Source organism: Osmia bicornis, chromosome 9, assembly GCF_907164935.1.
Source record: "Osmia bicornis bicornis chromosome 9, iOsmBic2.1, whole genome shotgun sequence".
NCBI classification, from domain to species: Eukaryota; Metazoa; Arthropoda; class Insecta; order Hymenoptera; family Megachilidae; genus Osmia; species Osmia bicornis.
This window is the reverse complement of record NC_060224.1, coordinates 740,169-764,642: the sequence shown is the minus strand read 5'-3', so window position 1 is coordinate 764,642 and position 24,474 is coordinate 740,169. Positions and strand designations below refer to the sequence as shown.

The window sequence follows — 24,474 nt, the reverse complement described above, 5'->3', positions numbered from 1 at the left end:
CTGATATTCTTATGATATAAACTTCAAACTGGATATGGATAGACTTTTTATCAATAATGATTCAGATTTTCCCAGAACAAACATTCCTTATTTGTAATGAAAGAGACATCCAAGATTTATTATAGATGGCGTATTTTATCGTTTCATTATGGTTAGGACCATTAGGACGCATTTTCAATTTTATATTATAAAACGAAAAGATTTAAAAATCTAAAATGTCAATTCAAATTAAATAATGATAATTATATATTAATAATACACAAGGAAGAGTAATTTTATTTTATTCGCTTCAGGATTCTGTATTTTATATCTCTTATCATAATTTCTAATAATATCTTTGAATAAATTACAACATACATAAGTTTAAAACTTCTTGAAACATTACTGAAGAATAATTACTACATTTTAGTTAATTTTTTCTTATAAATAAACTGAACTTTTAATGATAAAACAAGAAACTAATCAATTTTTCATACATATGTAATGTTAAAAATTTGATAATAAATTTCTTTTTTAACATTACTTAGCTTTCCTTGTGCAGCAACTGCAGCCATTGCAGCTTTAACAGTTTCTTCATCACCTAAAAATTTCATAGACACAACAGGTTTAAAGTTTTCGTCTAATTCATAGACAAATGGAATACCAGTTGGTAAATTTAACCCATGATTTGATCATTGCTCAGTTCTAAACAGAAAAAAAAGAGATATCATGAATACCATAACTGTTTTAAAAAAGTTATTTATGTAAATGGAAATAAAAACATACGATCTATATGCTTTACTATGCCACGTAAACTGTTTCCATGAGCAGCAATGATAATTTTCTTTCCTTCTTTTAATTGTGGAATAATAGTATTATTCCAGTAAGGTAATGTCCTTTCAATAGTCAATTTCAATGATTCAAATTTAGGGAATTCTTCTGGTTTTGGTTCATTGGCATATCTTGCATCTTTTACTATTGTATCATAATATTTGTGATCTGGTTCCATGGGTGGAGGAGGTACATCGAATGATCTTCTCCAAATTTGTACTTGTTCCTCACCATATTTGGCAGCAGTTTCAGCTTTGTTCATTCCAGTTAAACCACCATAATGACGTTCATTCAGACGCCATGTTTTACAAATGGGAATGTTTTCTTGGCCTATTTCTTTTAGAATTGCCTTTAAAGTTTCTTGAGCTCTTGTTAATACTGAAGTATGAGCTATATCAAAAGTATAACCTGCCTCTTTAACTGATTTTCCTGCTGAAACTGCTTCAGCTTTACCTACAATTAAAAATATATGTATTAATGTAGAATTACTGCTAAATTATTTAAAATTATATGTCACGTGTTCACTTAGGATTTTCTATCAATGTTAAAACAAGTTCAATTAATATATAATTTTAATAATTATTAAACGATGTTTATTATTTCAAGTGCACAAAACAATTTTCAAAAGGAAAAACATCACTATTTACAATAATATTTCAAACTGTTTGACCTTTTGCCCTTGAAGCTTTAATTTAGAGATTTACTTTCTGAAAATGACTTACCTTTGTCAGATAATTGGCATCATAACCATCCACAGAATAAATTTAATTTATTCCATTCACTTTCTCCATGGCGAACCATAACAATCGAATATTTCGACATTTTTCTATTAGAAAAATTAACAGCACGTAAACAGGAAACGCGATTCGCAAGCAATCCCTGCTTAATATATCTGCACAACTGTTTCAGTTGAAAGCCCCACCCCTGTCACATCTCTCAATCGTATCAGCATTTTTGTTCAAAATTTTCATATCAATTTACTATATTATCAATTAAATATGTTTTTGCTTGTAGAATAAGAAAATTTGTTTCTCTGAAGAACGCTATTAATCAATTGATATGCGTTTATAGATAACAATATTCTAATTATTTTGTTCAATTTGTGAATCAAATTTTTCCCGCCATTGTAGTAAATGGTTAGTTTTCAATACATCGTATTCGATGTATGTAACGAATGTTAATATTTAGTATTTAGTGATGTAAATAATTATTACTAATTGTATATATACAATTTTTATAGATTGACTATTAATTGTTAGATTTAAAAGTTTTTTACTTCATTGAAGTATACTAACCTGAACGTAACCCTTGTAAAAATGATAAGAATGAAATAGTATTTATTGATTCATTACAAGAATCTGTTATATGCAATGGAAGTTACAAACAATGGCCAAGATGACAATTCTTTGTTGTTAAATAAGGATTTTTTACAAATTTCGTGTAACTGGCAAATCAGTAATAATAAACAATTTCATGATGCATTCACTGTGGCCCCTTTTTGTGAAGAACCTATAAAGTAATAAAATATACATATTAATGATGTAACATAAATATATATTAAAATAACGATATTAAGTCAGTGAAAAATTGTCTACATTTTTACAGGATTAACTGTGATGATATAGTTTCTTTAAATACATGTATATCTTTACAACCAATTCAATCGGATAATGAACCATGCATGTTAGATATAAAACTGATTAATAATCAGAGGATATCTCGTATTGCTGTAGTTTCAGAGGCTTATGTGTTAGAGTTTTTCAAACAATTTGGAGAATATGAAAAAACAATATTTGCAGAACTTATAGATGACTTTGAAGAAAATTTTATTTATTTTGCACAAGCAACAATTAACCCTTATTCTACAGAAGCTAGTATTAAGGTATGTTAACTGTGCATAATATATTTTTGAAATTGTAAGAATGATATTCATTTAAGGTTTCTATTTTAGTTCACAAAAACAAAAAGCAAAAATTCAGTTCTGTGGATATATGGGATAAAATTATACTTAACAGAACCTATTAATGAACCTGAAAGTTTCTCCACAGAAATATTTAATCCTGAAATAATAAAAAATTTTCTTACTAAGTTTACCTTAAATAATGAAGGGAACAATATCACCAATGCTGTTCAGTCATCCACTAAAAGTATATCAGATTCATCAACAAATAACAATATTGAACAAAGTAATGAAAAAGAAATAGTACAGTCTATCACTGAAAATACTATATCAAATATTACAGACATTACAACTTATATTGATCAGAAATTTTGTGATATGGAAAATAGAATAATGAAAAGGATTGAAGAAATGGAGCAAAGAACAAATCAGAAACTTGATATGATTTTAAAACAGTTAGAAACTCAATTTTGTGCCAAATGACCTTCATTCTATATAATACATTCTTGTAAATAACTAACAATGTATTTAATGTATGTAATTTAATATGTAAAGTACAAAGAAAAAGAAAAACAGATTTTGGAAATAACACTGTTTTTCTGATTTTTCAGTATCTAAATTGTACACATTACATCTAATAATACACAATTATATGTACTTATGATTAAATGTATTTATATATTAATTATACTTGTTTTATTTTCATTTAATTCATATTGCAATTCAATCTTTTAAATACACATAATTATCCATGTATTAGATTGTACCAAAATTTGTATTACAGTTCATTTCATTATGTTATACTAATGAAATTTCATATAAATATAAAAAAACATAATACCATCATGTGCATTGTAATATAACATTCATACAACTTTCATCTAATTGGGGCTGTTGTCTTGTGGAGGATCCCACTGATGAAGTTGTTTCCTCCACAACCTCATCATGCCATCCCATCCTCTTCTACTATATTTAATGTACTTTGGTGGTGTTTTTGGATGCTCTTTAGTACGTTTTTCTCTAAAATAAATATAATCGTTTTCAATACAATATTTCCAGTGATATTTTAGTATATGAAATTCTTACTTAGGCACAGCCTGAATGTATTTATCATATCCAATGGTATTTTTCCCATAATCTATTTCTTTCTGTCTACGAGCTAAGACTTTAGGATCAGTTTCATATTCTACTTGTCTTTTACCACAATCTGAGGAATTAGTGGTAGAACTTGAATCACTATAGTATCTGGTACGAAAAACTTTTACATCCTCATAATTTGTAGTACCTTCTCTAGGTCTTTTACGAAGATTATTTAAGTCTTCTAACTTATTCTTTACATTATCTTCATACTGTATGCCATTTATATTTTTTGTTTCACTTTCTTTACAGTTAGACCTATTATTTACACATACATTTGAAGTAACATCTTCTTTATTCTTTTCATCTTTATTAACATAGGTTTTAGGTTCAGGTATTATTATATTTAAGGAATCCTGAGCATTTTTGGTCTCCTTATCAGAGTTTACTATTTTACTCAATTCATTTGAACTCATACAAATGGCTTCATTTAGAAGAGCATCATCTTCATCAGTTAATTCTACCCATGAACTTTTCATATCTAATTCCATTGTATGTTAATTGAACACAATCTATGGATAATAATTAACATAGGTATAAACTTTATTTTAACAGAAGAAAAAAACAACAAATAAGCAATGTCTTACCTAAAAAAAAATAACCTAACTGAGTGCAGCAACCTTTATATTAAAGTGTAATGGATTACACTTAACTGAAAGCCTTGTATATATGTTTTCACATATATCACACTATTAATTCTTTCACCTTTTATTATTTAAAGTTCTTTTAACGGTTTTAATGAAATTGAATATTACAAAATGTTCACGCTCATCTAGCGCCTCTTATTTAATAAGTTCCCTCGGCTTCATAATTTCAAATTATAGAGGGCAGAGGGACGAATGTTCAAATTGTAACTCGACTAATGCGTGATACTGTTTAAATACAAGTATTATTCAAATTATTATGTTTAATTAATTTTTACTTTACAGTTAATATTATTGTTAACTTTCTTGATTTATTTTTTAATAGAAGCATTATTAAAATATCTATATATATATTTATACGTTAATGATAATTACGTATATAGAATGCCTCCAAAAGTAGCAAAGGTTATATTATCTTTTATATATTAAACAAAGTATATATTTGGTTTGATAATGAAGCACAAATAAACTGTTCATGTAATTTTTTCAGAAATCATTACTGTTATTAATAAATATTGGAGTGACAAGTATTAAAAAATCAAATGATCCTTCTCTATTGGTCAAGGCAAAATGTATTGCCAGAAAGAAGATTGAAAAAATGGTACAAATTTAATTGTTGTATTAATTACTTCTGATTCTTATTATATATTGTTTTCTAGATTTTTTTGAGACCAAAGGACGAGGTTGCAGTAATAGTAATGGGTTCTTCCAATACAAAAAACTCTTTGGATATAGAACATGTAGAAGAATTTGCAGATTTTCAAGTTCCAAATTGGGATTTAATAAAAAAACTTGAAAATTTAGAATGTACAAATTATTGTTCCAATTGGGTGGAAGCACTTTACGCTGCAGTGGAATTCATGAAAGCAAATATGTAGGTTTTAAACTTTGATGGATGTATTCTCTATAAGTAAATATTAGGACATTAATGTTAACTGGAATCTGTTTCAGCTATGATGTTTCCAAAAAGAAAATAATTTTAATGTCTGACTTTAATGAAGAATCAGATATTATTTCACAGTTTCAAGCAAATGAAATAGCAGAACAACTTCTTACAATTGACTTAATTACAATGTAATACAAATGAATTTTACATGTAAATTTGTCTTTTTTTATCTTTTGTTCTATTTTGTCTTATCTTTTTAGAGGTGAGGATTTATTGGAAACAGATGAAAGGTCTCTTAAAATTAGCGAAGTACTTCTTAAGTTTCTTCATAAAAAGGTAATATAGATATCATTATATGTATAAATAGTTACAATACATTTTACTAAATATTGTTAAATATATTTTAGATAAATGGCCGACATTTAACATATGATATGGCTATATCTACCTTGAGATTTTATACAGAAGAACCGAAAAAAACCGAGTCCGAGTTATTTTGTTTTAGAATTAATTGATATAAAAATACCGATTGTTAGTTTTGTCAAAGTAAGGGAAAATTTTTCAGAAATACGTTTACACGTATAATTATTTCTATTAAGAATTATAATTTTTGTTAGGTGGATGAAAGTAAATTTCCATCGTGGAAGAGAGCTAAAAATGATGAAAAAGTTGTATCCAAAACAGAATATGTGGATAGACAAAGAACCACATATACAAAGGATGAAATTGTAGCAGGATATAAATATGGCGAAATTTTTGTTCCAGTTGAAAGTATGTAGCATTTTGTCATTATCATTAATCTTGTATAGAAGTGGTTATACGTATAAATATCTTTATAAATATAGAGGAACAAGAAGAGGCCATGCGTTACAAAAGTGGAACAAAAGGTTATAAAATTCATAGTTTTACAAGTAGAAATAATATTAACTTAGAATATTTATACAGTAAGGGTACCCATGTTATTTTACCTTCCACTAAAGGAAAAGTATGGTTTCTCATTTTCTTTTTACTTAAAAATCATCATTATTTTTACAAGTATTCAATTTATTTCTATTTTTAGGATGTAACAAAACTCTTTTATTCTTTGGTACAAGCAATGCGTAAAACAAACGTGGTTGCTATCGCAAGAAAAGTGTACAGAGATAACTTGGCACCTAAAATGGTAGCCTTATTTCCCTGTACCGATGTTCCGGACGAACCCTGGGTATTTTAAAATCTTTTATTTTAAATTAAATTATTTTAATAAATTTGTACTATTACGTAAAATTGATTATATTTATTAACGCGCAGTGCTTGGTAGAAATAGCATTAACATATTCGGAAGACCGCAGAGTTATGGAGACCCGACCGATTAAGTCCGTAGTTAAACAATTGACGGATGATCAGAACGAAGCGGTAGATAATTTAATAGATTCCCTTACATTATCTGATATGGGGTATGTACATTTGTACTTTACTGGGCTTGTAATTGTTTATTTATATATACTTTTTAAACAGAGATAGTTACGAAATAGATGGAAGCCAATATTTTTTGCCTGGCTGTGTACCAAATCCTGCAATACAGCATAGGTGGCACGCGTTGTCGCATCGTGCCTTAAATCCAGATAAACCATTGCCACCAGTGGAGGATTATTTGAAAGAAATTTTGGAAGTTCCATTAATAAAAGAAAGAAGTAAACAACATTTAAAAAGAATTACAGAACTGTTTCAGTTGGAGGATGTTGATCCAAAGAAAAAGTAAGAACTTTTTACAGAATTCAAACATGGCAACTATTGCTATTAAAGTAAGTACTAACAATATTTTTTACAGCGACGAAAAAAAAGAAAATGAAGAAGAAAATGCTGAAAACAATGACGACATTAATTCTAAACTGTTCGATAAAATGAAAGATAAAGTTGACGATGAAGATGATTCATATAAGCAAAACTTTATGGATACCTCAGACGTTGATCTCGATGAATTGGTATAGTAGTACACATGCATTAATAAATATGAATATATTTATTGCATTTATTTAACGTACCTCATATTTTTTGTAGGCTGCCAATATATAGTTTGTTGCTGTTTCTGTTCTACTGTTAAAAGAAAATTATTTTATATAAGTTACACGCAAAACGCGTTATATCTTTTTGTACAGAAAAACATTTAAAATAAAATGTTAGAAAGCGACAAACTTCTTCTGTACCTTAATTAGAAGAAAGTCCTTCGGAGCCCACTATAAATTGATGACACTATCCAATCTGAATATGGAAGGACGAGGTCGTCTGCCCACCTAACACCCACTCCAATTTATCTTCATACTATCCAAAATTCTAGCTGTACAATTACAAATGATGATGAAATGAATATTTTAAAAAAATGTTAAGTGTTATAAAATACAATTGTAGGATCTACAGGGTACAAGTGTTTCTAATACTTGGTTTTTCTTCCCACCAAGCATTGCGACTTGAATTCACTTTGCAAAAGGAGAAAGTTAAATGTGCATGCTTCTTTTTTTCTTCAGATTCTTTGTTCTTTTTGTAATACGTTGATACTGTTATGGCCAACGTTTTTGATACATCCTGTATAACATAACGGCACTCACTCTTTCAGGAGAGTACGAGAAGCCGCCTGCAATCTCAGTCAACCAAGAGACGCCGTCTCGCGTGGATCAACAGGTGTTGTTACCCGTGCAAAACGCATTCACCAGCATGGGTAAGTTCAAGTTCGTTTTACGCTATAATTCATTTGGATCTGGCTGTTTTATTTAACACCGGGATACATGACCGTATTGACACTTATTTTAGCTATAAAAAATGGTGAAACTCACACATGTAATTCCTTGCGTCTTCGTTTAGGTATGCGGGATGAGACACGCGAGTACATGCAACGTTAGGCGTTACGCTGATGCTATTTTGCTGACATAATAACAGCAGTGAATGTCTGCAATAAATTGCAATTAACAAATTTAACATCAAATAATTCTTCTGTTTGATACCAACTTTTTAGTAAGGACCACAATTTAATCTTGATCAGAAAATGGATGTAATGGTAATAGAAATGATAGATGTGGCAATGAGTTAGCAACAAATTTATGGTGAACGAATTCCCAGAAGTCTTAAATGTCACAGACAAATGTCGACACGAAAATGTCAGGTTGAAATGTATTTGCTTGCGTCGTTTGCGACCACAAGTTCTCGTTTAGAATTAATATGCCTCGAATTTTTGGTGAATCAGCGATCACTTTCGTAACGTTTGCACTTTTATACCTCGTTAAACATTGACCTAGAAAAAGAAATAAGAACATCTTGATGAGCGAAATAGAAGCTCTTTTACAAATTAAAATTCTCTTCTTTTGTTCAGACATAACAATATTGTTTTTATTCTTTTTCCATTCATTCATCTGTTTTTAAGCGAGCCGTTTTCCTTATTAGCGTGTCTCGCATAAATTTAGAACTTAAAAATAACAGAAACCTGTTGCTAATTCATAACTACTACAATGCAATTATTTTCTATTTACATACAATTCAATGTTAGATCATTGATTTCCTTGTTAGATAGATCTTTAGATACCAAGCGTTATAGTTCAATGATATACTAGGACAATTTATATTAAAAAATAATAGTATAATAGGTAGAATGGTATCGTGACACGCGAGTGTCGTATCTTGTCAACGAAATGTCAGAAGGGCATCAGCCTGATCAAATGCACCACGCGGAACCGCAGCCGGTCTCGTCGTCCTTGCAAAAGACGCGCTTGAATGGTGTTTAAGATTACTACTTTCTTAATTAACGCGTTACCCATTGTTTATAGATAAAAAATGGAAAGGGTGATCTATGTTATTAAATGTCCTTATATTACAAAAAGCTTGATATTTAAATTCCATCTTCAGTTTAATAAAAGATGAGAGAATATTGTAGAGAAAAAAAAAAGCCTACCGTCTCTCGCACGGCATTGACTCCCTTTCCAAGCGGCCCACTTTTCACAGTTTACGTTTACTTAATAATGGAGCATGTCCACGAGCGATCTTACGCAAGCTTAGATTGATACTTCTGTTTTTCACGTAAAACTGATAGGATTTTATTTTTCCAGGAGCCGTGTACGCTTGTTCTCTGGTGGCCATGTTATCCGTAAGCATAATAAACTTGATCACACTTTCCTCTGTCTACTTCCTGCCAAGTTTCACGAACCCGGAAGAGATCCTCTAGCAATGGAACGTTGGCTGGCATAATGAACTGTGGATTCATTCTTCAATCTTGAAGTAGAATTAATTGGGAGACATAATGGAATTTGAATGAGAGAAATTTGACAATAATAGAACTCTCGCTTATTTTACATCCATAATTTTAGATACTGGAATGAACAACAGAGCTACTTATCAATAATAAAAAATGGAATAATTATTATGAAGCAATAATCTCTTCTGTAGAAACGTACTAGCATTTTTTTTGTCTGTTTACGCGAGGCCAGGAAAGAAATCGCACGCAAACGGCGTACGCTTTCTTGCGTAAAACAGGTGGTCAAAGAATATTGATCCTTTCACGAGTGGAAAGTAAACTTAACGACGAATGAATTACGTTAAATAAGCACGATTGATATGAATTATACTCAGCCATAATCGTTTTCCTTATTCAATGAAACAGATGAAAATATCGCGTACTTGAGATCAGATTTCCTTATTGAAGAAACTTAACAATCATCATATAGATTACTAGAAAAGAGAAGAAATATAGTAAACACTTGCATTTCTTTCAATATAAAATGATTAATGTTGAAGAAATAATCAAAGAAATTTCTTTCATCAGGTACTTCTGACGGTGGAAGCTGGCGACTTGATGCGAAAGAGCATCGTCTTCGACAAGAACACCCCGGACGTATTCTACTGTCCTCAACAGAAGCCGACTGGTTTCGAGAAAATGATCGTTAATGCGAAACCGTTGTCCAGGCTTTGCCAATTCGAGGGTAAACCGATACCACCCGATTACAAAAGCGATTGCTACAACGACGTGGACGAGACCGAATACGCCTGTAAAGAGAAATATAGAATTATGGTGAGTCATCGGTGAGCTCACGAGCCCTGAATAAACGAAATTTCATGGCGAAAAACGATCTACGTTTGGAAAAGATTTATAACGCGAAACGCGTAGCCAGGTATCAATGCGTAATGAATTAGAAAAGAATTTTAATCAAACGATCGAAAGGGAGCTTATGCGCTTAAGCTGCGTTACATGCATTACACGGTTAACGCGATTTAGCTTTCACACATAATGCGAGGTTTAATTGGATTTTTTAATTTTTTATTAAAATTTAAAATATTTAGGAATTTAAATTTAATTAAATTGAAATAATTGATATGCAAATCCATTTCCAGGATTGTCTAATTGAACCTCGCAGAGCACAGGACAAAAAATAAAGCTAAGCCAAAGTTTTACCATTGATTATGCACGCATCATTCGATCATCGTAACACAGCATTATTCATATACGTGTAACGGAGCGGTGTCGGTTTTGTTTTCTTACAGAAGCGATTCAGAAATATGGAAGGGGACGTGAAAGCTACGGATGACTTCGCCAAGAAATAGATGAGAAAATTGTTGCTGCACGGCCGAGCCACGCGTGCAATTTTGCAATGATCATGCCGGCTCCTCCACTAATGCTCAAGCTTGCAACCACCAGTCCTATAATTATAAACCAAATGTTTTTTTTCTGTACACGTTTAGACAATTAACTGGACAATTCATACATATGTTTAGCAGTAAAATCCCATTTATTAAAGTCCCTTCAATAATGTTTAAATAAATGGAATTCTACTGTATAGTTTTAAAGATAAGCGACTCTACGATTGTAACAGTATTAGAATTTTTATAGAGTTTATACCTTTTCTAACTTGAGATTGAACGTCAAGTTTGTAATTCAAAATTTACCGGTGCTATGTAGTTTCCAGGTTTGGTGCCGAAATTTATAGATTAGATTCTTTTTTTTTTGTAACAATATTAATAAAACTAACAGACAACGGATTATGGGCAAGATCATTAATATCCATGGCTGATATTTTGACAACAGTTTGCACACTAACTTTGCATTTATTTGATTTCGTCGATGCACGTTTAGCAGATGAGTCAGTTATTATTTGCGCAAGATTAAAACATTGCTACAAGCTGAACAAATAAATAGTAATTATGAAAAAAATTTCTTTATTCTCTCTGTATTCATTTGAAAAGTATCTTCTTCACTTTTGATTGTGATTCTTGCAAATTATTGAGGAAATTACCTCTAAGAATAGAATTTGTTCATGAGGTGAACCTGAAGATCATCATACGTGTGTCGTGCAGTAGGTAATATTTTATTCAAGTTTGTCCAACAAGAAAAGTGAAGTATATTTAACTATTGATTTGTTCAATTTCTATTCTTTGTTTTCATGTGAATTTATATGTATATTTCTGTTTTAGATGCGACTACATCCACCTGGAAGCGAAGTACCGTATAATGGTTCACGTCTATCAAAATTCTTAACTTTTGATAAGGAGAAGTACAAGAACAGGAATCACATTGAAGATACTGACTGATAAGAAGAATTTTTCACTCATGGCTCTCTTTAATTTTCTATAGGATTATTAAAATTATTTTCCGCAATTGCTTGATCCATTTCTGTTAAGCGAAGATATTCCAAGATTGAACTGTTTGATTTCCCATAATAATTTGGCTTTGTCATAATAACATATTTATGTAATTTATTGCCAACGTTGATGGTAAATAATTCAAGTTCCTGTAACTTTCCAATGTTTTGAAATCTAAGTCTAATTTAGACTTTGCTACGTCTCATTTCTTTTTCATAATTGAAAGAAACGCGCATTCATTGTTATTAAAATGTTTAACGTTCCTATTCACTGTGAAGTGTACAAAGCTTTTTGTTTTTTTTTTTTTTTTTTTTTTTTTATACTTTTGTAATATATTTGTAACATATGTGTAACGTACTGTAAAGAGAAGAAAATAATATATGGAAGTGAATACATCCTTTAAGCTTGTAAATTATTGATTATAAAATAAACATTTTTACCTGAAAATTGTATTATCCTTCATCTGGATTTATTAAATATACTGTTTACAGACATCTGTTAAAAATTTTTGGAAATGTAATTTCTAGAATAAAATACAGTTCATGCAATTTACAGTACAATTTATGCAATATATTAATATGCATTGTATGGGATCAGTTTTATTAATACAAACTTTTAGTAAAGTTAATAAACTTACTTAAAGTTTCTCAGGGATGTTTGATGAACGTATTTTTATGTATTATAAAAACTTAACGTTTTGAATAAAAACGAGGTCTTTTCACAATGAATTTGCTGTTCATTTTTCTACCATGTACCAAAGATACAAAACTTTATTTTCTGAACAATTGTCGTTGTAACAAAATCACTGCAATTTTTAATATAATACAAATAAATTCATTTTAGGTCATATTTTTACTTCTTTCCATTGCTTTTCAAAAACTTGCTGCTCATGAATCATGATTGATCATTTTATAAATTATCTTATTTGTAAGGATTATTTACATACCTTATTCTATTGAACTTAAAAATTGTATGTAATTAATAATAATATGCATTTATGACTTTGTTCAAAGCTGGTTACTATACAAGAAAAAATGTTCCACTCAATTCTGCAAACAATACAGATAACATAATTTGGCAATATGTGGTAATATGTTTTGGTAAATGAGAATTAATCCTAGAACTTCTGATTATCAGATATTTGATATTTTCATACAATTTAAGACACCAATATTGCTCTACAATAACAAAATATATAAAAATGGATATAGACATCACAGGTCCCAAGTATCACTCTAATTATTTTCTAACACTGCAATATGGGAAAAAAGAAACATTTAAAATGTAATTAAATATGATTTACTTTGATAGATGAAGTAAAATAATGCTTAAAAAAAAGAAAATGTATCCTTCGGTAACATCTTCCGTTAAAAATTTTTCTGTAAATTAATACATTTTTTGCAAGGAAAAGAATCGTACTTCTGCTGCTGTATTGTACGAACATCAGAATACGTTGTCTACGAAGATACACTGTAGACAAAGAAGAGATCAAAGTTCATTGTTTCCCACTTTTTATAAGATTAGTTTACCACCATTTGAAGCTCGTATCTGTGCCACCTGCTCAGGAGTAAGGATCAACTTGCTTCCATTGGGTAATGCTAAGGCATAATGGCTTCCAGTTTCGTTCACGACCACTACTAACTGTGTATTCGAATTCTGAACAGGTGGTGCAGACTTAATTGGTGTTATAGAAATACCTCCTTGGCTCATACGTTGAATAATTTGAGGAGAAATTGTACTTTTTGTCGTCGTCGTGGTCGTCGTGGTCGCCGCCGTTGTCGTCGTCACCGCCGTGTCCTCTGTCTTAGCTATTATATTTTGTTTGGATTGTACATAATTTTTACGAGGTGCAGTTTTTGTTCTCTCCGATTCAGCGGTAGCACCAGTCTTTTCAGTAATAATCATCTCGATCTCATCGTCGCTGTCACTGAGAACGATCAAAGAAGTAGTCTTTTGGCCGGTGTTTTCCGAAGGCACAGCCTGTCTTCTTGGCCTCTGGAGTCTACCACTACGTGCTTGTTGGACGTTCTTCGTTGGCCTCCCATTATTAGTTCGAGGGAAGTTTCCTCTAATTGGCATACTACTTCTTATAACCGCGCCATGGGGATGAGGAATTTGCTGTCGTGGCGTGGGGTACCTGTTTTGAGGTGGTTTAGCTGCTGGGATTGGAGATTGAACGTACATTGAAAGATTCTGAGGCGTCTGTTGAGCAGCAACGGTTTGGGATTCTGTAGGCACACACTCAGGGTGAGACTGAGGTGTTATCATGTAAGGTACGTAACTAGGCTGGCTGATAAATTGTTGAGGCGCCATCATTTGCGGCCCTTGTGGCTGAAATGGTGGAGAAGGTATGAAATTTGGTTGTGGATTATGAATGATATAATTTTGTCCTCCTGGGACATAGTAACTTTGCTGAACCGGTGATATAATATTCGAAACTACCGGACCCGGTTGCCCGTATGCATTCTGCGGAGCAACGTTCACAGGATTCGGTTGCATCACATAATAGTTTACATAATTGGGATTGAAATTCGTGGCGTAGCTATTTTCGTACTGACTCGTAGAATCATAAATAGGACCTTCATCCTTAATGTCCAACTCTGAGTGTACACTTTCAACGTTTTCAATTTTGCAGTTGATTTCCATGGAAGGCACTATTTGTTTGTCATTTTTTACCACGCTATCACGATTCTCTGGGGCATTTTCTACCGCAGCATCACCGTTTTCTGAACTGACTGGCTCGTTTGTTTTACTTATTTGGATTTCTTTGATTCTTGGCTTCGGTTTTTGGTTTTTTCCATTTAAAGCAGTTGTCGTTGATTCGGCTGCATTTTGGAGTGCATCAACTTTGATGCTTTGTAATTTGTGTTGGAACGATTTTAATCTTTTACTCGCAGCTGTAAAATAATAATAAATGCATTTGTATTAAATATATATGTATATTACTGATATTATTGATTGGATGTACTTACATGGACGTTTATTTTTCCTTTTGCGAGAGCTCGGTAGAATCCAATCTTGGTCTGAGTCCTCCTCGTTCGTTCTACCATCAGTGTTTCCGATTTTCGGAGTAACGTGAGAAGCGGATGAATCGGTCTGTGCAGCGGGAGCCGCGTACACGGCCTCAAAGTCGGCCCATTCTTCCAACTCGTTCTCCTCAGTCTCGTCATCTGAATAAAAGGTGTACGAGGAGACGCCGCGTGCACGCAACACTCTTCCACTTTCGTGGCTTGTGTCTTCCTTTGTATCTTTCTTGATTTCTGTTGAGTTCTCCTGGGCGTTGCCTTCGCTTCCTTCCGACTGACTTCCTTGCGTTTCATCTTGCACGGTCTTACTCTCAGGTTTCTTACATTTTTCACTGATATTTGTATCGTACTCGACGGTGTTGACGCGCCGATCCTCTTGACGATCTTCGTTTCGGTTTTGAGAGCCAGTTGTGGATACAGTAAACTGCGGTAACGTTTGTAACGTTGACTCTCCGGAAATTGGACAGCTCTGTGATCCAAGAATCCACCAATTAGAGTTGACACCCTCCCCAGATGAGTCCTGATCCTCCGCACTGCTACAACATACAACAATTTGTCTGCTATATACGCTCGACGACAAAAAAACAACATTAATGTGGCTGAATTCCACTTAATTAATTATATATATTAATTGTAGCAATTACAAGAGGTTTCAGGTAAAAGTGATTTTTAATCTGGGAACAACAGTTTGAATAATGTTTCAAAAGTAAGCTGAGTTTGCGTTCTTTTCAAATTATTTCAAATATTTTCAATCATTCCCATATTAAATTCGAGGTGATAGGATGAACGATGTATTTAATGTAAATAAAACTGAATATACCCTTCTTTAAAATTGGTCCATTCCTTTTGAAGTTTCCCTCTGGCTCTTCTCGTTGACTCGCGTAAAGATGATTCCATTTTTTCTACGGTGGTTAGTAATTCTGTCAATTCTTTGATTAACTGTACTTCACAGGGAGGAATAGATTCCTGCTAAAAGAATATCAGAACGTTATAGTAGCTTAAAATGAAATAAAACAAAAAGAAGGAATAGTACGTACTTCAGTAGAGGCGTCGGTAACTGGATTATCACTCTTCTGAGAAAAGGTTGAAAGGAGATCTCTTAATGAACTGACACTGTCAGCTACGAGCTCAAATTTCGAAGAGCCAAGTTCTAAAAGCATGTGGTTAAAATCTTCCGTTTCTTGTTTCCACACATCTGGCTTTCCGTTCTTTCTACTATTATAATCAACCCTGCATTCTGCATCAAGATAATACCCGTCGTCCATTGCTTCCTTTTGCAACAGGCATCTTAATTCGCTTAAAGAAAGATCTTTATCATCGTTAGATTCTACTTCATTATTACTTTTATTCGTTCGTTTAGAATTTCCCATTTCCTTATCGTTAATTATTAAATCATTTAATTTCTGCCTTTTTGAAAATTGTCCATTTGCTCTCCTCGGTATCTCATTTTCTTCCTTTTCTTCAGGAAGATTAGCATCGTTTTTAACTGTATCGTAATTAATTCTTGTTTCATTTAATTTTTCATCGTCAGATTTCGACGTCGACACCTGACGCGTTTCATTAACAACATTAATATCACTACTCTCGTTTAACTTCAAACTTTCAGCACTGATAATTTCGTTCAACTTTTCGTCGTCTGTTTTCGAGATATTGGATAAATTATCAATGGTTTCATCGTTAGCTACACTTTTGCTTACGTGTAAATTGAGTGTATCTAAATACTGCTCTTTCGTCGATGTTAATTCGTGTTTGTCTTCAGAGGTGTGCGTTAAACTAATATCAGATTCTTCAGTATTTTTCTGCTCGCTCAGTTCGGACTTTAAACTATTCATAATCCCATCAATTATTTCTACATTAGAATTTTTATCAGTAATATCACTGCTATTCGGGAAACCTTTAAACGGTCTTTCAGGCGATTTATTTTCATGAAGATTGTCGACCGAACGATTCGTATCGTAGCCGCTCGATTTCGTGCAACAAGTTTTATCCGATTCCGTACTCATTTCCGAACATTTCGATGAACTTCTTGATCTTTTTACATTGATAGTGTTTGGATTAATATCATTATTATTATTATTATTACTACTGCTACATGTGCTTATACTAATCATATCTATATCTTCATTCATTAAAGAGCTCGTTGCACTGTCACTGTTGCATTTGCAATCATTCGTATGTTTATCATCACACCGGTTTCCCTTTCTTCTTAATTTTGGAGGTAAACCGTTACTCCATCTTGCCCTTCTTTTTCTCCGTTTACCTTGTTTCTTTAAATCATTTTGATCCGATACTTTGTTTTCTCCATTTGTATGCAGCTTTGACTTGATAGGCTAAAATAAGAATATTAATAATAAGAAAGAAAATATAAATTCAAAGAGAGTAGAGCGAGTAATTTACTTCTGACGCCGGTACCTTTACTGTCGAATAAATTTTATTATCAAGAGAATGTCTGTATATCCGTAGATCGTTTTTTAGAAATTCTGGAAAATAAATATATCTTGCCCCGTAACGATCAGTTCCTAGGACTGTTTCAAACTGGTTCTCCCATGGTTGTTTGGCTATTTCTTCTTGCACAGTTTTCCTAGAGTGCTAAAAGGTATATATTATACGTAAGCATATATATTTATATGTCGCAAGTTCTCAAATAAATTCTGTCGTACCATAACTGTATCACAGACTGTTTTCAGAAGCCACACCTTCTGTTTAAAGGTCAACTCCTCGAAATCCTTGCCATTCAGCAAAGGAGCATCCGGAAAAACATTCCAGAATTCTGGTTCAACCCCGATGGTTTCTAGAATCTAAAAATCTTTGATCACTTTCTTTATCACTGCAATACATAATGTACTTAGTTTGTGAAAAAATCGTTGCATAATTTGATGCACCATTTTAAACGACGTCTAAAAAAGCAATATAATTAGATGTTTACTTTGACTGCATCCTGGTGTTTCGCTTCGTACACTTTGAACCAGCTTTTCATTTTGTAAGCTAAAATATTTGTCCAAAATTCGTATGGCATGGGTGGTATTTTTCTTAATTTCGCTTTTGTCACTGGAGAACTGAAAGCAAGGATTTTGGGGAAGTATAAAATATGATTTCGGCTCAACCGGTTGATCGCTTAATTATTTTTTAAATTAAGTATACCTTAGTAAGGACGTCATGATATTTGCCAGCTGTTTCGAAGCTCTTGGAATTAAAAGCATACGCTCCATTTCGTACATGGATAAATGAGGTATATTCAAAGCTTCTTTAGCCAAATGAAGGAACTGAAATATCTGTGGAATCTGAGAAATTGTACAAATAATTACAAAAATCCATGGATCCAAGAATTAAAATTGATAGCAATAAAAATATGTACCTCCCACATAGATTTCATTTCATTTTTTATTTCCTCAGAAAAAATATTCTCCTCCTCCCAGTCAATCGGCGATTGATTCTCATCCTCAGATTTTCTCTTTCTGTTTTTCTTCGACATGACTATAATAAAAATAAAAGAATTAATTTTATAATATCAAGAACTGCATTGCTGTAACTGTTCAATGATAGATTTGCATGATGTTGAAGAAAAAATTCTGCTCGTTAATCTAGTGTCATCTTTTACAACGTTATTAATGGAAGATAAACAATGCTGACCTACTATCTAACGACAAGTGTCGATGCAATTTCAAGTGCATCTTATCAGGATTAATTCAGTGTTTTTAATGCGCCTTATGAAACTTTCACGAGCTTGAAATGTCGGAGGTAATGTTTGCTCGATAACATGAATAAATGGTACTTAATAATGAGTTTGTTCCTTGTGCAAACATTTACACGTTGCTCGACAACAGTCTCTATTATCTAGGAAAGACACAATCTTTCAATTTCATTTTTAACAACTCACTCTACATTATGATTTCAATATTAAGAATACAGCCGACCCTTCTATACCAGCCAATGCGTTACAATTGATTAACGACTTATATATGTAAACATTTCTGCATCAAATTCATTCATTCGAAGAAGAAAAGGAGAAACGTCGACGCGATATAGCGAATGGAAGCTTGCTTTACTTGCCATGTGCCCAGTCAAAGTGTGCAAAAGATATCCTTCGGAAAGGAACGATAAAACAGTAATTTACAATTCTCTGCGTCATCGTACGCACACTCGGCGAGGAAAACAGAAGTGTTGCCATGTAAGGAAGTTAAAAGGATGCCTACGCCATCGTTGACCTCAAGTCGATTGACATCCTTCTCAAGGATCGTCATACGAGTATAATAAGTTGACACAATTTTCATTGCTCCTAATTGTAGGAAAATATTTCCTGATTAAACTAAACGGTTGCCTTGAAGAAGCTGCTCTGAGTTTGTGAAATTTGTAGAGAAAAAAAAAGGGGAGACCTTATAAATTAAGAGAGCGCCGTTTGAGACACCGATGCAACTTGTCAAAAGAAGGTAACGCTATTTTATAATTAACAACGAAGTTACTTAAGAAATAAATTGATCGTATAGCAATCAGGCAGCTCAGGAAGCGAATGCGATGCCGATTAAGCTTTATTACCGAGAATATCCGAGAACGCAGGACGACAACGAACTCGAGAACTCTTACAAAACCGTCGACAGGACAACGTTGAATTATTTAAGAAGCCACGATCCTAATCTCCCGTATTCGATTAACACTTTGCATCTGCAAAATCCGTATCAACCGCCTCAAATTTTGGAAGGATACGCGTCACGAGAAAATTTCAAAGTACGACCAACGCCCTTCAAGGTAATCGAATAACGCTGTTATTGCATTAAACTACGAGTTATACTAATGTAAATATAAATTTTTACAAGATTATGTACCGATCAAAAGATACAACGCTGAGATCTAGATACAATAAGAAGTCGTTGCTCAAAAAAGAAAGTACTCTAGCGCAAAATTTGGACCAGGATGATGATAAAAATTCAAGGTATTAGTCAACTTTGTGTTGAGAAATACTTAGACAATTAATTAAATGTCGTTTTCTTAATTTAGTAAATGTGAAAATCAATTGCGTTTGAAACATTTGGATGTTAAAAACACTATAAAGCAATACTGTACGAACAGTAGTCTTCATGGTTTACGTTATATTGGTGACTCAAATTTAACAATACTCGAAAGGTAATTGAATTGTAATTTTTCTCAAATAATATCTAGAAAACTTATCACGTTGCATCCTTTGATATTTTCACAGAGTCTTCTGGGTAATTTCGTTTTCTCTCGCATTCCTAACCGCCGCTTATTACATTTGGTTTCTGTACAGAAAATGGGTTTCAACACCCATTATCATCTCTCTAAGCCCTGAATCAGTGTCTCTAAGCGAGTTTCCGTTTCCTTCGGTTACTGTTTGCAATATGAACAACGCAAAGAAGAGCGAGGCTGCTCGAATAAACGCTGGGTATACGAATAAAAATCTCCTGAACGTAAAACTAATCTAAGACGATAATGAATTTTTGTATTGCAGTAACGACGCACGCAAGAAAATCTTGCTGGACGATAGATGCAATTTTGATCATAATACGAGTCTAAATCTTGACGACAGCGCAATCAATTGGAACAATATGCTACATTTTATGATCAACGTAAGTAACTCCAGATACAAAATGTATCTTCCATCCTGAATATGTGTACAGAACATCTAAGTATTATGCGTATCTTCGTTGAATCTGAAAATAGAAAAAGAAGTTTTCTCAATCATATATTATTTTAGTAATTTGTTTGATAAATTTTTCTTGTAGTTAAAAATAATTTTATACTCGGACAATGTTATTGATCGGTCAGGTATCCGATACTTTGGTAGTTTAGGTACTACATAGAAGTCGCGGTTTTGAGGGACTAACTTTGGAAACTCTTGGGAACTTCTAGCAAAGTTTAAATGAACGTAGTGGAATTTCTTCAGACGTTCTACTACATTAATACCGAGGAGTGTTTTTAAGCTTCAATAAGTAATTTTCAACAGGTATCTCAATCCTGTACAGAGATGCTACATCTATGTAAATGGCATGGAAATCTAACTGACTGTGAAAAGATTTTTAATCCCACGATGACCGACGAAGGAATATGTTGCAATTTTAATTCGGTTCACAGGAAATACTTGTTTTACAATCCGTAAGTAGATATAGTTTATGATATTAATTAGGATTGTCTAATCAATTTCAATGCATCTTTCAGACGAGACTGGTCCGATCTGAACATCACGTTTCCGTTTAACAGCATCGACTGGAGTCCGGAAACTGGTTACGACGAGAACGTGGCCCCGGATTCCATACCATGGAGACCTTACGGTGCTGGACAATTCTACGGTCTTACTTTAGTCCTTGATGCGGATGTCGGGGAGTATTATTGCTCGTCTACTGCCAGTGTTGGCTTCAAGGTATCTTTAAATTTTTCAAACCAAATCTCCTCCTATCTCCTGGTCTCTAGATCATCCGAATAATATTAATAGTGCAATGATCAAATGAAAATGTTTCTCGCACAAGTTGCTGCTGCACAATCCAGTCGAAACACCGAAGATCGCAGAATTCGCGTTCTCAGTGACCCCGGGAGAAGAGACCAGGGTAATCGTGGCGCCTCGGATATCGACCGCCAGTAAGTCGATAATATCCGTTCCCCAGAGGAAGAGGAAGTGCTTCTTCACATCCGAGAGAAAGTTGCGCTATTATAGAACGTACACGCAGAGGAACTGCGTCCTCGAGTGCGAGGCAAATTTCACGCAGAAGATTTGTCACTGCGTTCAATATTACATGCCCAGTAAACAATTTCACATAAAGAATTTCAAACATAATTAATATAAATTCCTCACTCTAATTAACGATTATGATTCGTGCGTTCTCAGAATCCTCGAACACACCGATCTGTGAAAAAAAGGACGACACTTGTGCAACGATTGCCCGCCGAGCAATGGAAGTGAAGCTTTACGACGATGACATTGGTATATCTTCTCTGAACGTTTCTGAAACGTGAGTCGTTAATATTACGTCTTTCGTAAGGAACGTAGATGATGTGAATATCATTTTGCAGACCTAGTTGTAATTGTTATCCAGGATGCTTTGAGATCAACTACAGCGTCCAAATTTCGCAGAGTAAATTGGTGCCCTCGTTCTCTATCGCGGATAACTATGTGACGAAGGGCAGGGAATATTTTACGTAAATATAATGAATATAAAAATTAGAAATTAGTGAGTAGAACTTTCGCAAATTAAATTAAATTGGACGATTAAATCTTTTTGTTAACAGGGAGAACATGGCAGTGGTTCATTTGTTCTTCGTCGACTCTCAGTTTACGAAATACGTGAAGAACGAGCTTTTTGGATTCACGGAGTTTCTCTGTACGTAAATACAGCATTTCTGCTTCTAATTTAATTACTTAAGTACCAGCGGTAATTAACTGTGCACGGTAATTCTTGCGCTTGGCTAGTAAACGGGTTTCCATTGTTTGCAATTTTCCTAAGTTCCTCCTTCTAATCCTTCCACTACATACGTGTACGTACAGATCCTGTGTCCTAATATTGATTATCTTGCGTCTATGCTATAGAGTATCTCTCCTATGCCTGGAATTAAACTAAAGGCACACTAATTTTTAATTGTGCTCTACAATGCCATAGAAATTAAATCATAAATCAAGAATAAAGTAGGAAATAAAAAACAAAAAATATTTTACCTATAGAACAACGGTAGTTAATTGAAATTTGAGCGAAATACTTAATTTTTCGAAATGACAATAAATTCTTTAAAGCTTGACTTGAAAAATTGCAATGGTCTCTCATTATAAAATTCAATGTGTACAGCCAGCACAGGTGGTTTGTTGGGACTCTTCATGGGCTTTAGCTTTCTATCCTTGGTGGAGATCATTTACTTCGCAACACTACGTCTATGGTGCCGTGTACAAAAGAACAAACACACTCATAATGTCCTCCAGGTACATCCTTTGGATTCAGGTCAAAATATTGTGTACCCCTTTGTACAGTGATTTATCATAAACCATACGGTAAATACAGCTTACTAGATCTATAAAATAATACACTAAAAATATACATTGTTTTTTACGAGTGTAAACTATGTAAAATACATTTTATAAAGACGCAGCAGAAATTTGAATTTATCGCTACTGGAATTCGAGGGTTTCGATTATCGAAGATTTTCGATTATTCAATGTATCGAGCATGTACAGGACGTAACAATAGTTGATCGAAATTATCTGAATAACTTGACAGTATTTTATTTCAATAAACGTAATTGCTAAATTTATAGAATAATTATATTAAATGATATTGACGACAATTATTTTCTTCTATGATGTAAGTACAGGATAAATTTAAAAGAGCACGCTTTAATGTAAGCGCAGTTGACTGACTTTTGTCAGACACTGTACAAAGATGACAACGACCATGTTACATGATACTTTGTTATGCGAGTAAAAGATGTAATACATATTTAAGATTATTTTTTTTATTGAAGCGTTGAAAGTTGCTTTCTTATTCCAAGATTAATACAATGACAGAATAGTGCACATAAATCATATTTATGTACGGATTTAATTTGTTCTGGCGTCTTGATTACCTAATTGGTCGACCTCGATTAACAGAGATCCTATTGTATATGTTAAAATCAATTATCTGTCATAGTATACTTATTAAGAAAATAACTTATTTCTGTCGGTAAGAAGATAATTTATACGCATAGGTGAACTAAGCAAAAACAAACGTAAATGTCTATATATTATTTGTATTTATCCGTTGTAAAAAAGTATTCAACAATTCTGATCTTCATAATAATTACTTTCGTTTTTCTTCTGTTTTTACAATCTAAAAGATAATTTAAACTTTATGGCTTTTAAAGTTTTAATAGAGTTGCAACGTAGAATTACATGCCGCACGAGAAAATATTGACACTCTGTTATAAACAATTACAACCTGTCATCACCAGTATGATAATTAAATAACTTAATCAAAGGAGAGCATGGAATCTTTATTAAACTATTATTTTTGAACTAGCTATCACTTATCAAAGCATAAAAAGCAATTTTATGACAATATGACCGACAGTACTTATCAAAAAGAAATGTATCTTTTTCAATGACCTACCTTCAGCGTGAGATTTTTGATGAGATTTCAATCGTAACCCAGTATCATTTTTGGGAATATTATGAGGCGATTGCAATGAAAAATATTGTTACATAAAGGAATTATAAGCACTCAACACTAAACACACTTCATTTTCCACAACGCCATGTTTATTCCTTGACGGTGCGCGTGTGACTAAATTCACGCACAGCACGAGACTGTCGACTATGGTCACGTCGTTCATCGAACCGGTTGTGCATGCGCACCACGAATCCGCCATTTTTCAAAATATTTTCTTCCACGCGAATTTCAAGCTTTAATTTTTATAAAATTTAAAACTTTCTATTCATTTCATCAAACAATTATGATTATCAAATTAAAGTTTGTTGTTTGTTGTTCAACAAATAGGAAATTT

General features: G+C 32.9%; 7 protein-coding genes and 1 long non-coding RNA gene across 15 annotated transcripts; 4 read left to right on the top strand and 4 right to left on the bottom strand.

The window, feature by feature from the left end:
* Nucleotides 1-264: 264 nt before the first annotated feature.
* On the bottom strand, nucleotides 265-1,723 carry LOC114873131 (phosphoglycerate mutase 1). The gene is given in 3 exon segments (XM_046287058.1): nucleotides 265-684; nucleotides 762-1,263; nucleotides 1,533-1,723. Coding segments are annotated over 3 exon segments (816 nt in total). The 5' UTR covers nucleotides 1,633-1,723; the 3' UTR covers nucleotides 265-470.
* LOC114873132 lies at nucleotides 1,636-3,395 on the top strand. Its single transcript, XM_029181124.2, has 3 exons — nucleotides 1,636-2,326; nucleotides 2,416-2,692; nucleotides 2,762-3,395. Exons 1-3 carry the CDS (start codon nucleotides 2,181-2,183, stop codon nucleotides 3,191-3,193), a joined length of 855 nt encoding a protein of 284 aa, XP_029036957.1. The 5' UTR covers nucleotides 1,636-2,180; the 3' UTR covers nucleotides 3,194-3,395.
* LOC114873134 (histone RNA hairpin-binding protein) lies at nucleotides 2,283-4,649 on the bottom strand. Of its 2 annotated transcripts, XR_003788865.2 has the most exons (5): nucleotides 4,435-4,649; nucleotides 3,797-4,359; nucleotides 3,552-3,730; nucleotides 2,905-2,951; nucleotides 2,283-2,319 (listed from the first exon to the last, which is right to left on the bottom strand). XR_003788865.2 is itself a non-coding variant. In XM_029181127.2 (3 exons), the coding sequence occupies exons 2-3, from the start codon at nucleotides 4,336-4,338 to the stop codon at nucleotides 3,592-3,594; spliced, it is 681 nt and encodes a 226-aa protein (XP_029036960.1). In that variant the 5' UTR covers nucleotides 4,339-4,359; nucleotides 4,435-4,649; the 3' UTR covers nucleotides 3,238-3,591. The 2 variants fall into 2 exon arrangements, 1 of the variants encoding a protein (XP_029036960.1); XM_029181127.2 differs by lacking the exons at nucleotides 2,283-2,319; nucleotides 2,905-2,951 and having other exon boundaries at nucleotides 3,238-3,730.
* Nucleotides 4,650-4,705: 56 nt separating this feature from the next.
* LOC114873128 (X-ray repair cross-complementing protein 5-like) lies at nucleotides 4,706-7,551 on the top strand. The gene is given in 15 exon segments (XM_029181116.2): nucleotides 4,706-4,733; nucleotides 4,817-4,896; nucleotides 4,982-5,092; nucleotides 5,151-5,365; nucleotides 5,443-5,565; nucleotides 5,638-5,713; nucleotides 5,785-5,838; nucleotides 5,840-5,923; nucleotides 5,995-6,148; nucleotides 6,223-6,362; nucleotides 6,438-6,581; nucleotides 6,668-6,813; nucleotides 6,875-7,114; nucleotides 7,188-7,341; nucleotides 7,418-7,551. Coding segments are annotated over 14 exon segments (1,677 nt in total). The 5' UTR covers nucleotides 4,706-4,733; nucleotides 4,817-4,875; the 3' UTR covers nucleotides 7,433-7,551.
* Nucleotides 7,365-9,443, bottom strand: LOC123988124. Its single transcript, XR_006829667.1, has 3 exons — nucleotides 8,188-9,443; nucleotides 7,564-8,094; nucleotides 7,365-7,453 (listed from the first exon to the last, which is right to left on the bottom strand). It is a non-coding gene; the product is annotated as an uncharacterized LOC123988124 (long non-coding RNA).
* On the top strand, nucleotides 7,979-12,171 carry LOC114873136. Of its 2 annotated transcripts, none has more exons than XM_046287057.1 (4): nucleotides 7,979-8,072; nucleotides 9,451-9,488; nucleotides 10,164-10,409; nucleotides 11,807-12,171. In XM_046287057.1, the coding sequence occupies exons 1-4, from the start codon at nucleotides 8,069-8,071 to the stop codon at nucleotides 11,921-11,923; spliced, it is 405 nt and encodes a 134-aa protein (XP_046143013.1). In that variant the 5' UTR covers nucleotides 7,979-8,068; the 3' UTR covers nucleotides 11,924-12,171. The 2 variants fall into 2 exon arrangements, with proteins under 2 accessions (XP_046143013.1, XP_029036963.1); XM_029181130.2 differs by lacking the exon at nucleotides 11,807-12,171 and adding an exon at nucleotides 10,880-11,374.
* Nucleotides 12,172-12,709: 538 nt separating this feature from the next.
* Nucleotides 12,710-24,439, bottom strand: LOC114873082 (general transcriptional corepressor trfA-like). Of its 6 annotated transcripts, none has more exons than XM_029180986.2 (11): nucleotides 22,658-22,699; nucleotides 22,372-22,558; nucleotides 18,356-18,474; nucleotides 18,142-18,281; nucleotides 17,927-18,056; nucleotides 17,661-17,798; nucleotides 17,413-17,589; nucleotides 16,038-17,330; nucleotides 15,821-15,969; nucleotides 14,947-15,536; nucleotides 12,710-14,871 (listed from the first exon to the last, which is right to left on the bottom strand). In XM_029180986.2, exons 2-11 carry the CDS (start codon nucleotides 22,427-22,429, stop codon nucleotides 13,487-13,489), a joined length of 4,179 nt encoding a protein of 1,392 aa, XP_029036819.1. In that variant the 5' UTR covers nucleotides 22,430-22,558; nucleotides 22,658-22,699; the 3' UTR covers nucleotides 12,710-13,486. The 6 variants fall into 6 exon arrangements, with proteins under 6 accessions (XP_029036819.1, XP_029036820.1, XP_029036821.1 ...); XM_029180987.2 differs by having other exon boundaries at nucleotides 14,947-15,533; XM_029180988.2 differs by having other exon boundaries at nucleotides 15,821-15,966.
* LOC114873083 (pickpocket protein 28-like) lies at nucleotides 18,493-23,004 on the top strand. Its single transcript, XM_029180992.2, has 13 exons — nucleotides 18,493-19,427; nucleotides 19,485-19,743; nucleotides 19,812-19,927; nucleotides 19,993-20,118; nucleotides 20,192-20,395; nucleotides 20,462-20,579; nucleotides 20,957-21,105; nucleotides 21,169-21,370; nucleotides 21,477-21,747; nucleotides 21,833-21,956; nucleotides 22,018-22,143; nucleotides 22,234-22,325; nucleotides 22,785-23,004. Exons 1-13 carry the CDS (start codon nucleotides 19,408-19,410, stop codon nucleotides 22,964-22,966), a joined length of 1,989 nt encoding a protein of 662 aa, XP_029036825.2. The 5' UTR covers nucleotides 18,493-19,407; the 3' UTR covers nucleotides 22,967-23,004.
* Nucleotides 24,440-24,474: the final 35 nt, after the last annotated feature.

What these genes read in the sequence shown, in the direction of transcription:
- LOC114873132 (XM_029181124.2), top strand. Translation starts at nt 2,181, where the DNA reads ATGGAAGTTACAAACAATGGCCAAGATGACAATTCTTTGTTGTTAAAT. An exon ending in TTTTGTGAAGAACCTATAAA is followed by an intron (nt 2,327 to 2,415) that starts GTAATAAAATAT and finishes ACATTTTTACAG; the next exon opens with GATTAACTGTGATGATATAG. An exon ending in CTACAGAAGCTAGTATTAAG is followed by an intron (nt 2,693 to 2,761) that starts GTATGTTAACTG and finishes TTTCTATTTTAG; the next exon opens with TTCACAAAAACAAAAAGCAA.
- LOC114873134 (XM_029181127.2), bottom strand. Translation starts at nt 4,338, where the DNA reads ATGGAATTAGATATGAAAAGTTCATGGGTAGAATTAACTGATGAAGAT. An exon ending in TACATTCAGGCTGTGCCTAA is followed by an intron (nt 3,731 to 3,796) that starts GTAAGAATTTCA and finishes TATTTATTTTAG; the next exon opens with AGAAAAACGTACTAAAGAGC.
- LOC114873136 (XM_046287057.1), top strand. An exon ending in CTCTGGTGGCCATGTTATCC is followed by an intron (nt 9,489 to 10,163) that starts GTAAGCATAATA and finishes TTCTTTCATCAG; the next exon opens with GTACTTCTGACGGTGGAAGC. An exon ending in AAGAGAAATATAGAATTATG is followed by an intron (nt 10,410 to 11,806) that starts GTGAGTCATCGG and finishes TTTCTGTTTTAG; the next exon opens with ATGCGACTACATCCACCTGG.
- LOC114873083 (XM_029180992.2), top strand. Translation starts at nt 19,408, where the DNA reads ATGCAACTTGTCAAAAGAAG. An exon ending in AATTTAACAATACTCGAAAG is followed by an intron (nt 20,119 to 20,191) that starts GTAATTGAATTG and finishes ATATTTTCACAG; the next exon opens with AGTCTTCTGGGTAATTTCGT. An exon ending in AAGGGCAGGGAATATTTTAC is followed by an intron (nt 22,144 to 22,233) that starts GTAAATATAATG and finishes TTTTGTTAACAG; the next exon opens with GGAGAACATGGCAGTGGTTC.
- LOC114873082 (XM_029180986.2), bottom strand. Translation starts at nt 22,429, where the DNA reads ATGGAAACCCGTTTACTAGCCAAGCGCAAGAATTACCGTGCACAGTTA. An exon ending in ATCATGACGTCCTTACTAAG is followed by an intron (nt 18,057 to 18,141) that starts GTATACTTAATT and finishes CCTTGCTTTCAG; the next exon opens with TTCTCCAGTGACAAAAGCGA. An exon ending in AAGGAAAAATAAACGTCCAT is followed by an intron (nt 14,872 to 14,946) that starts GTAAGTACATCC and finishes ATTATTTTACAG; the next exon opens with CTGCGAGTAAAAGATTAAAA.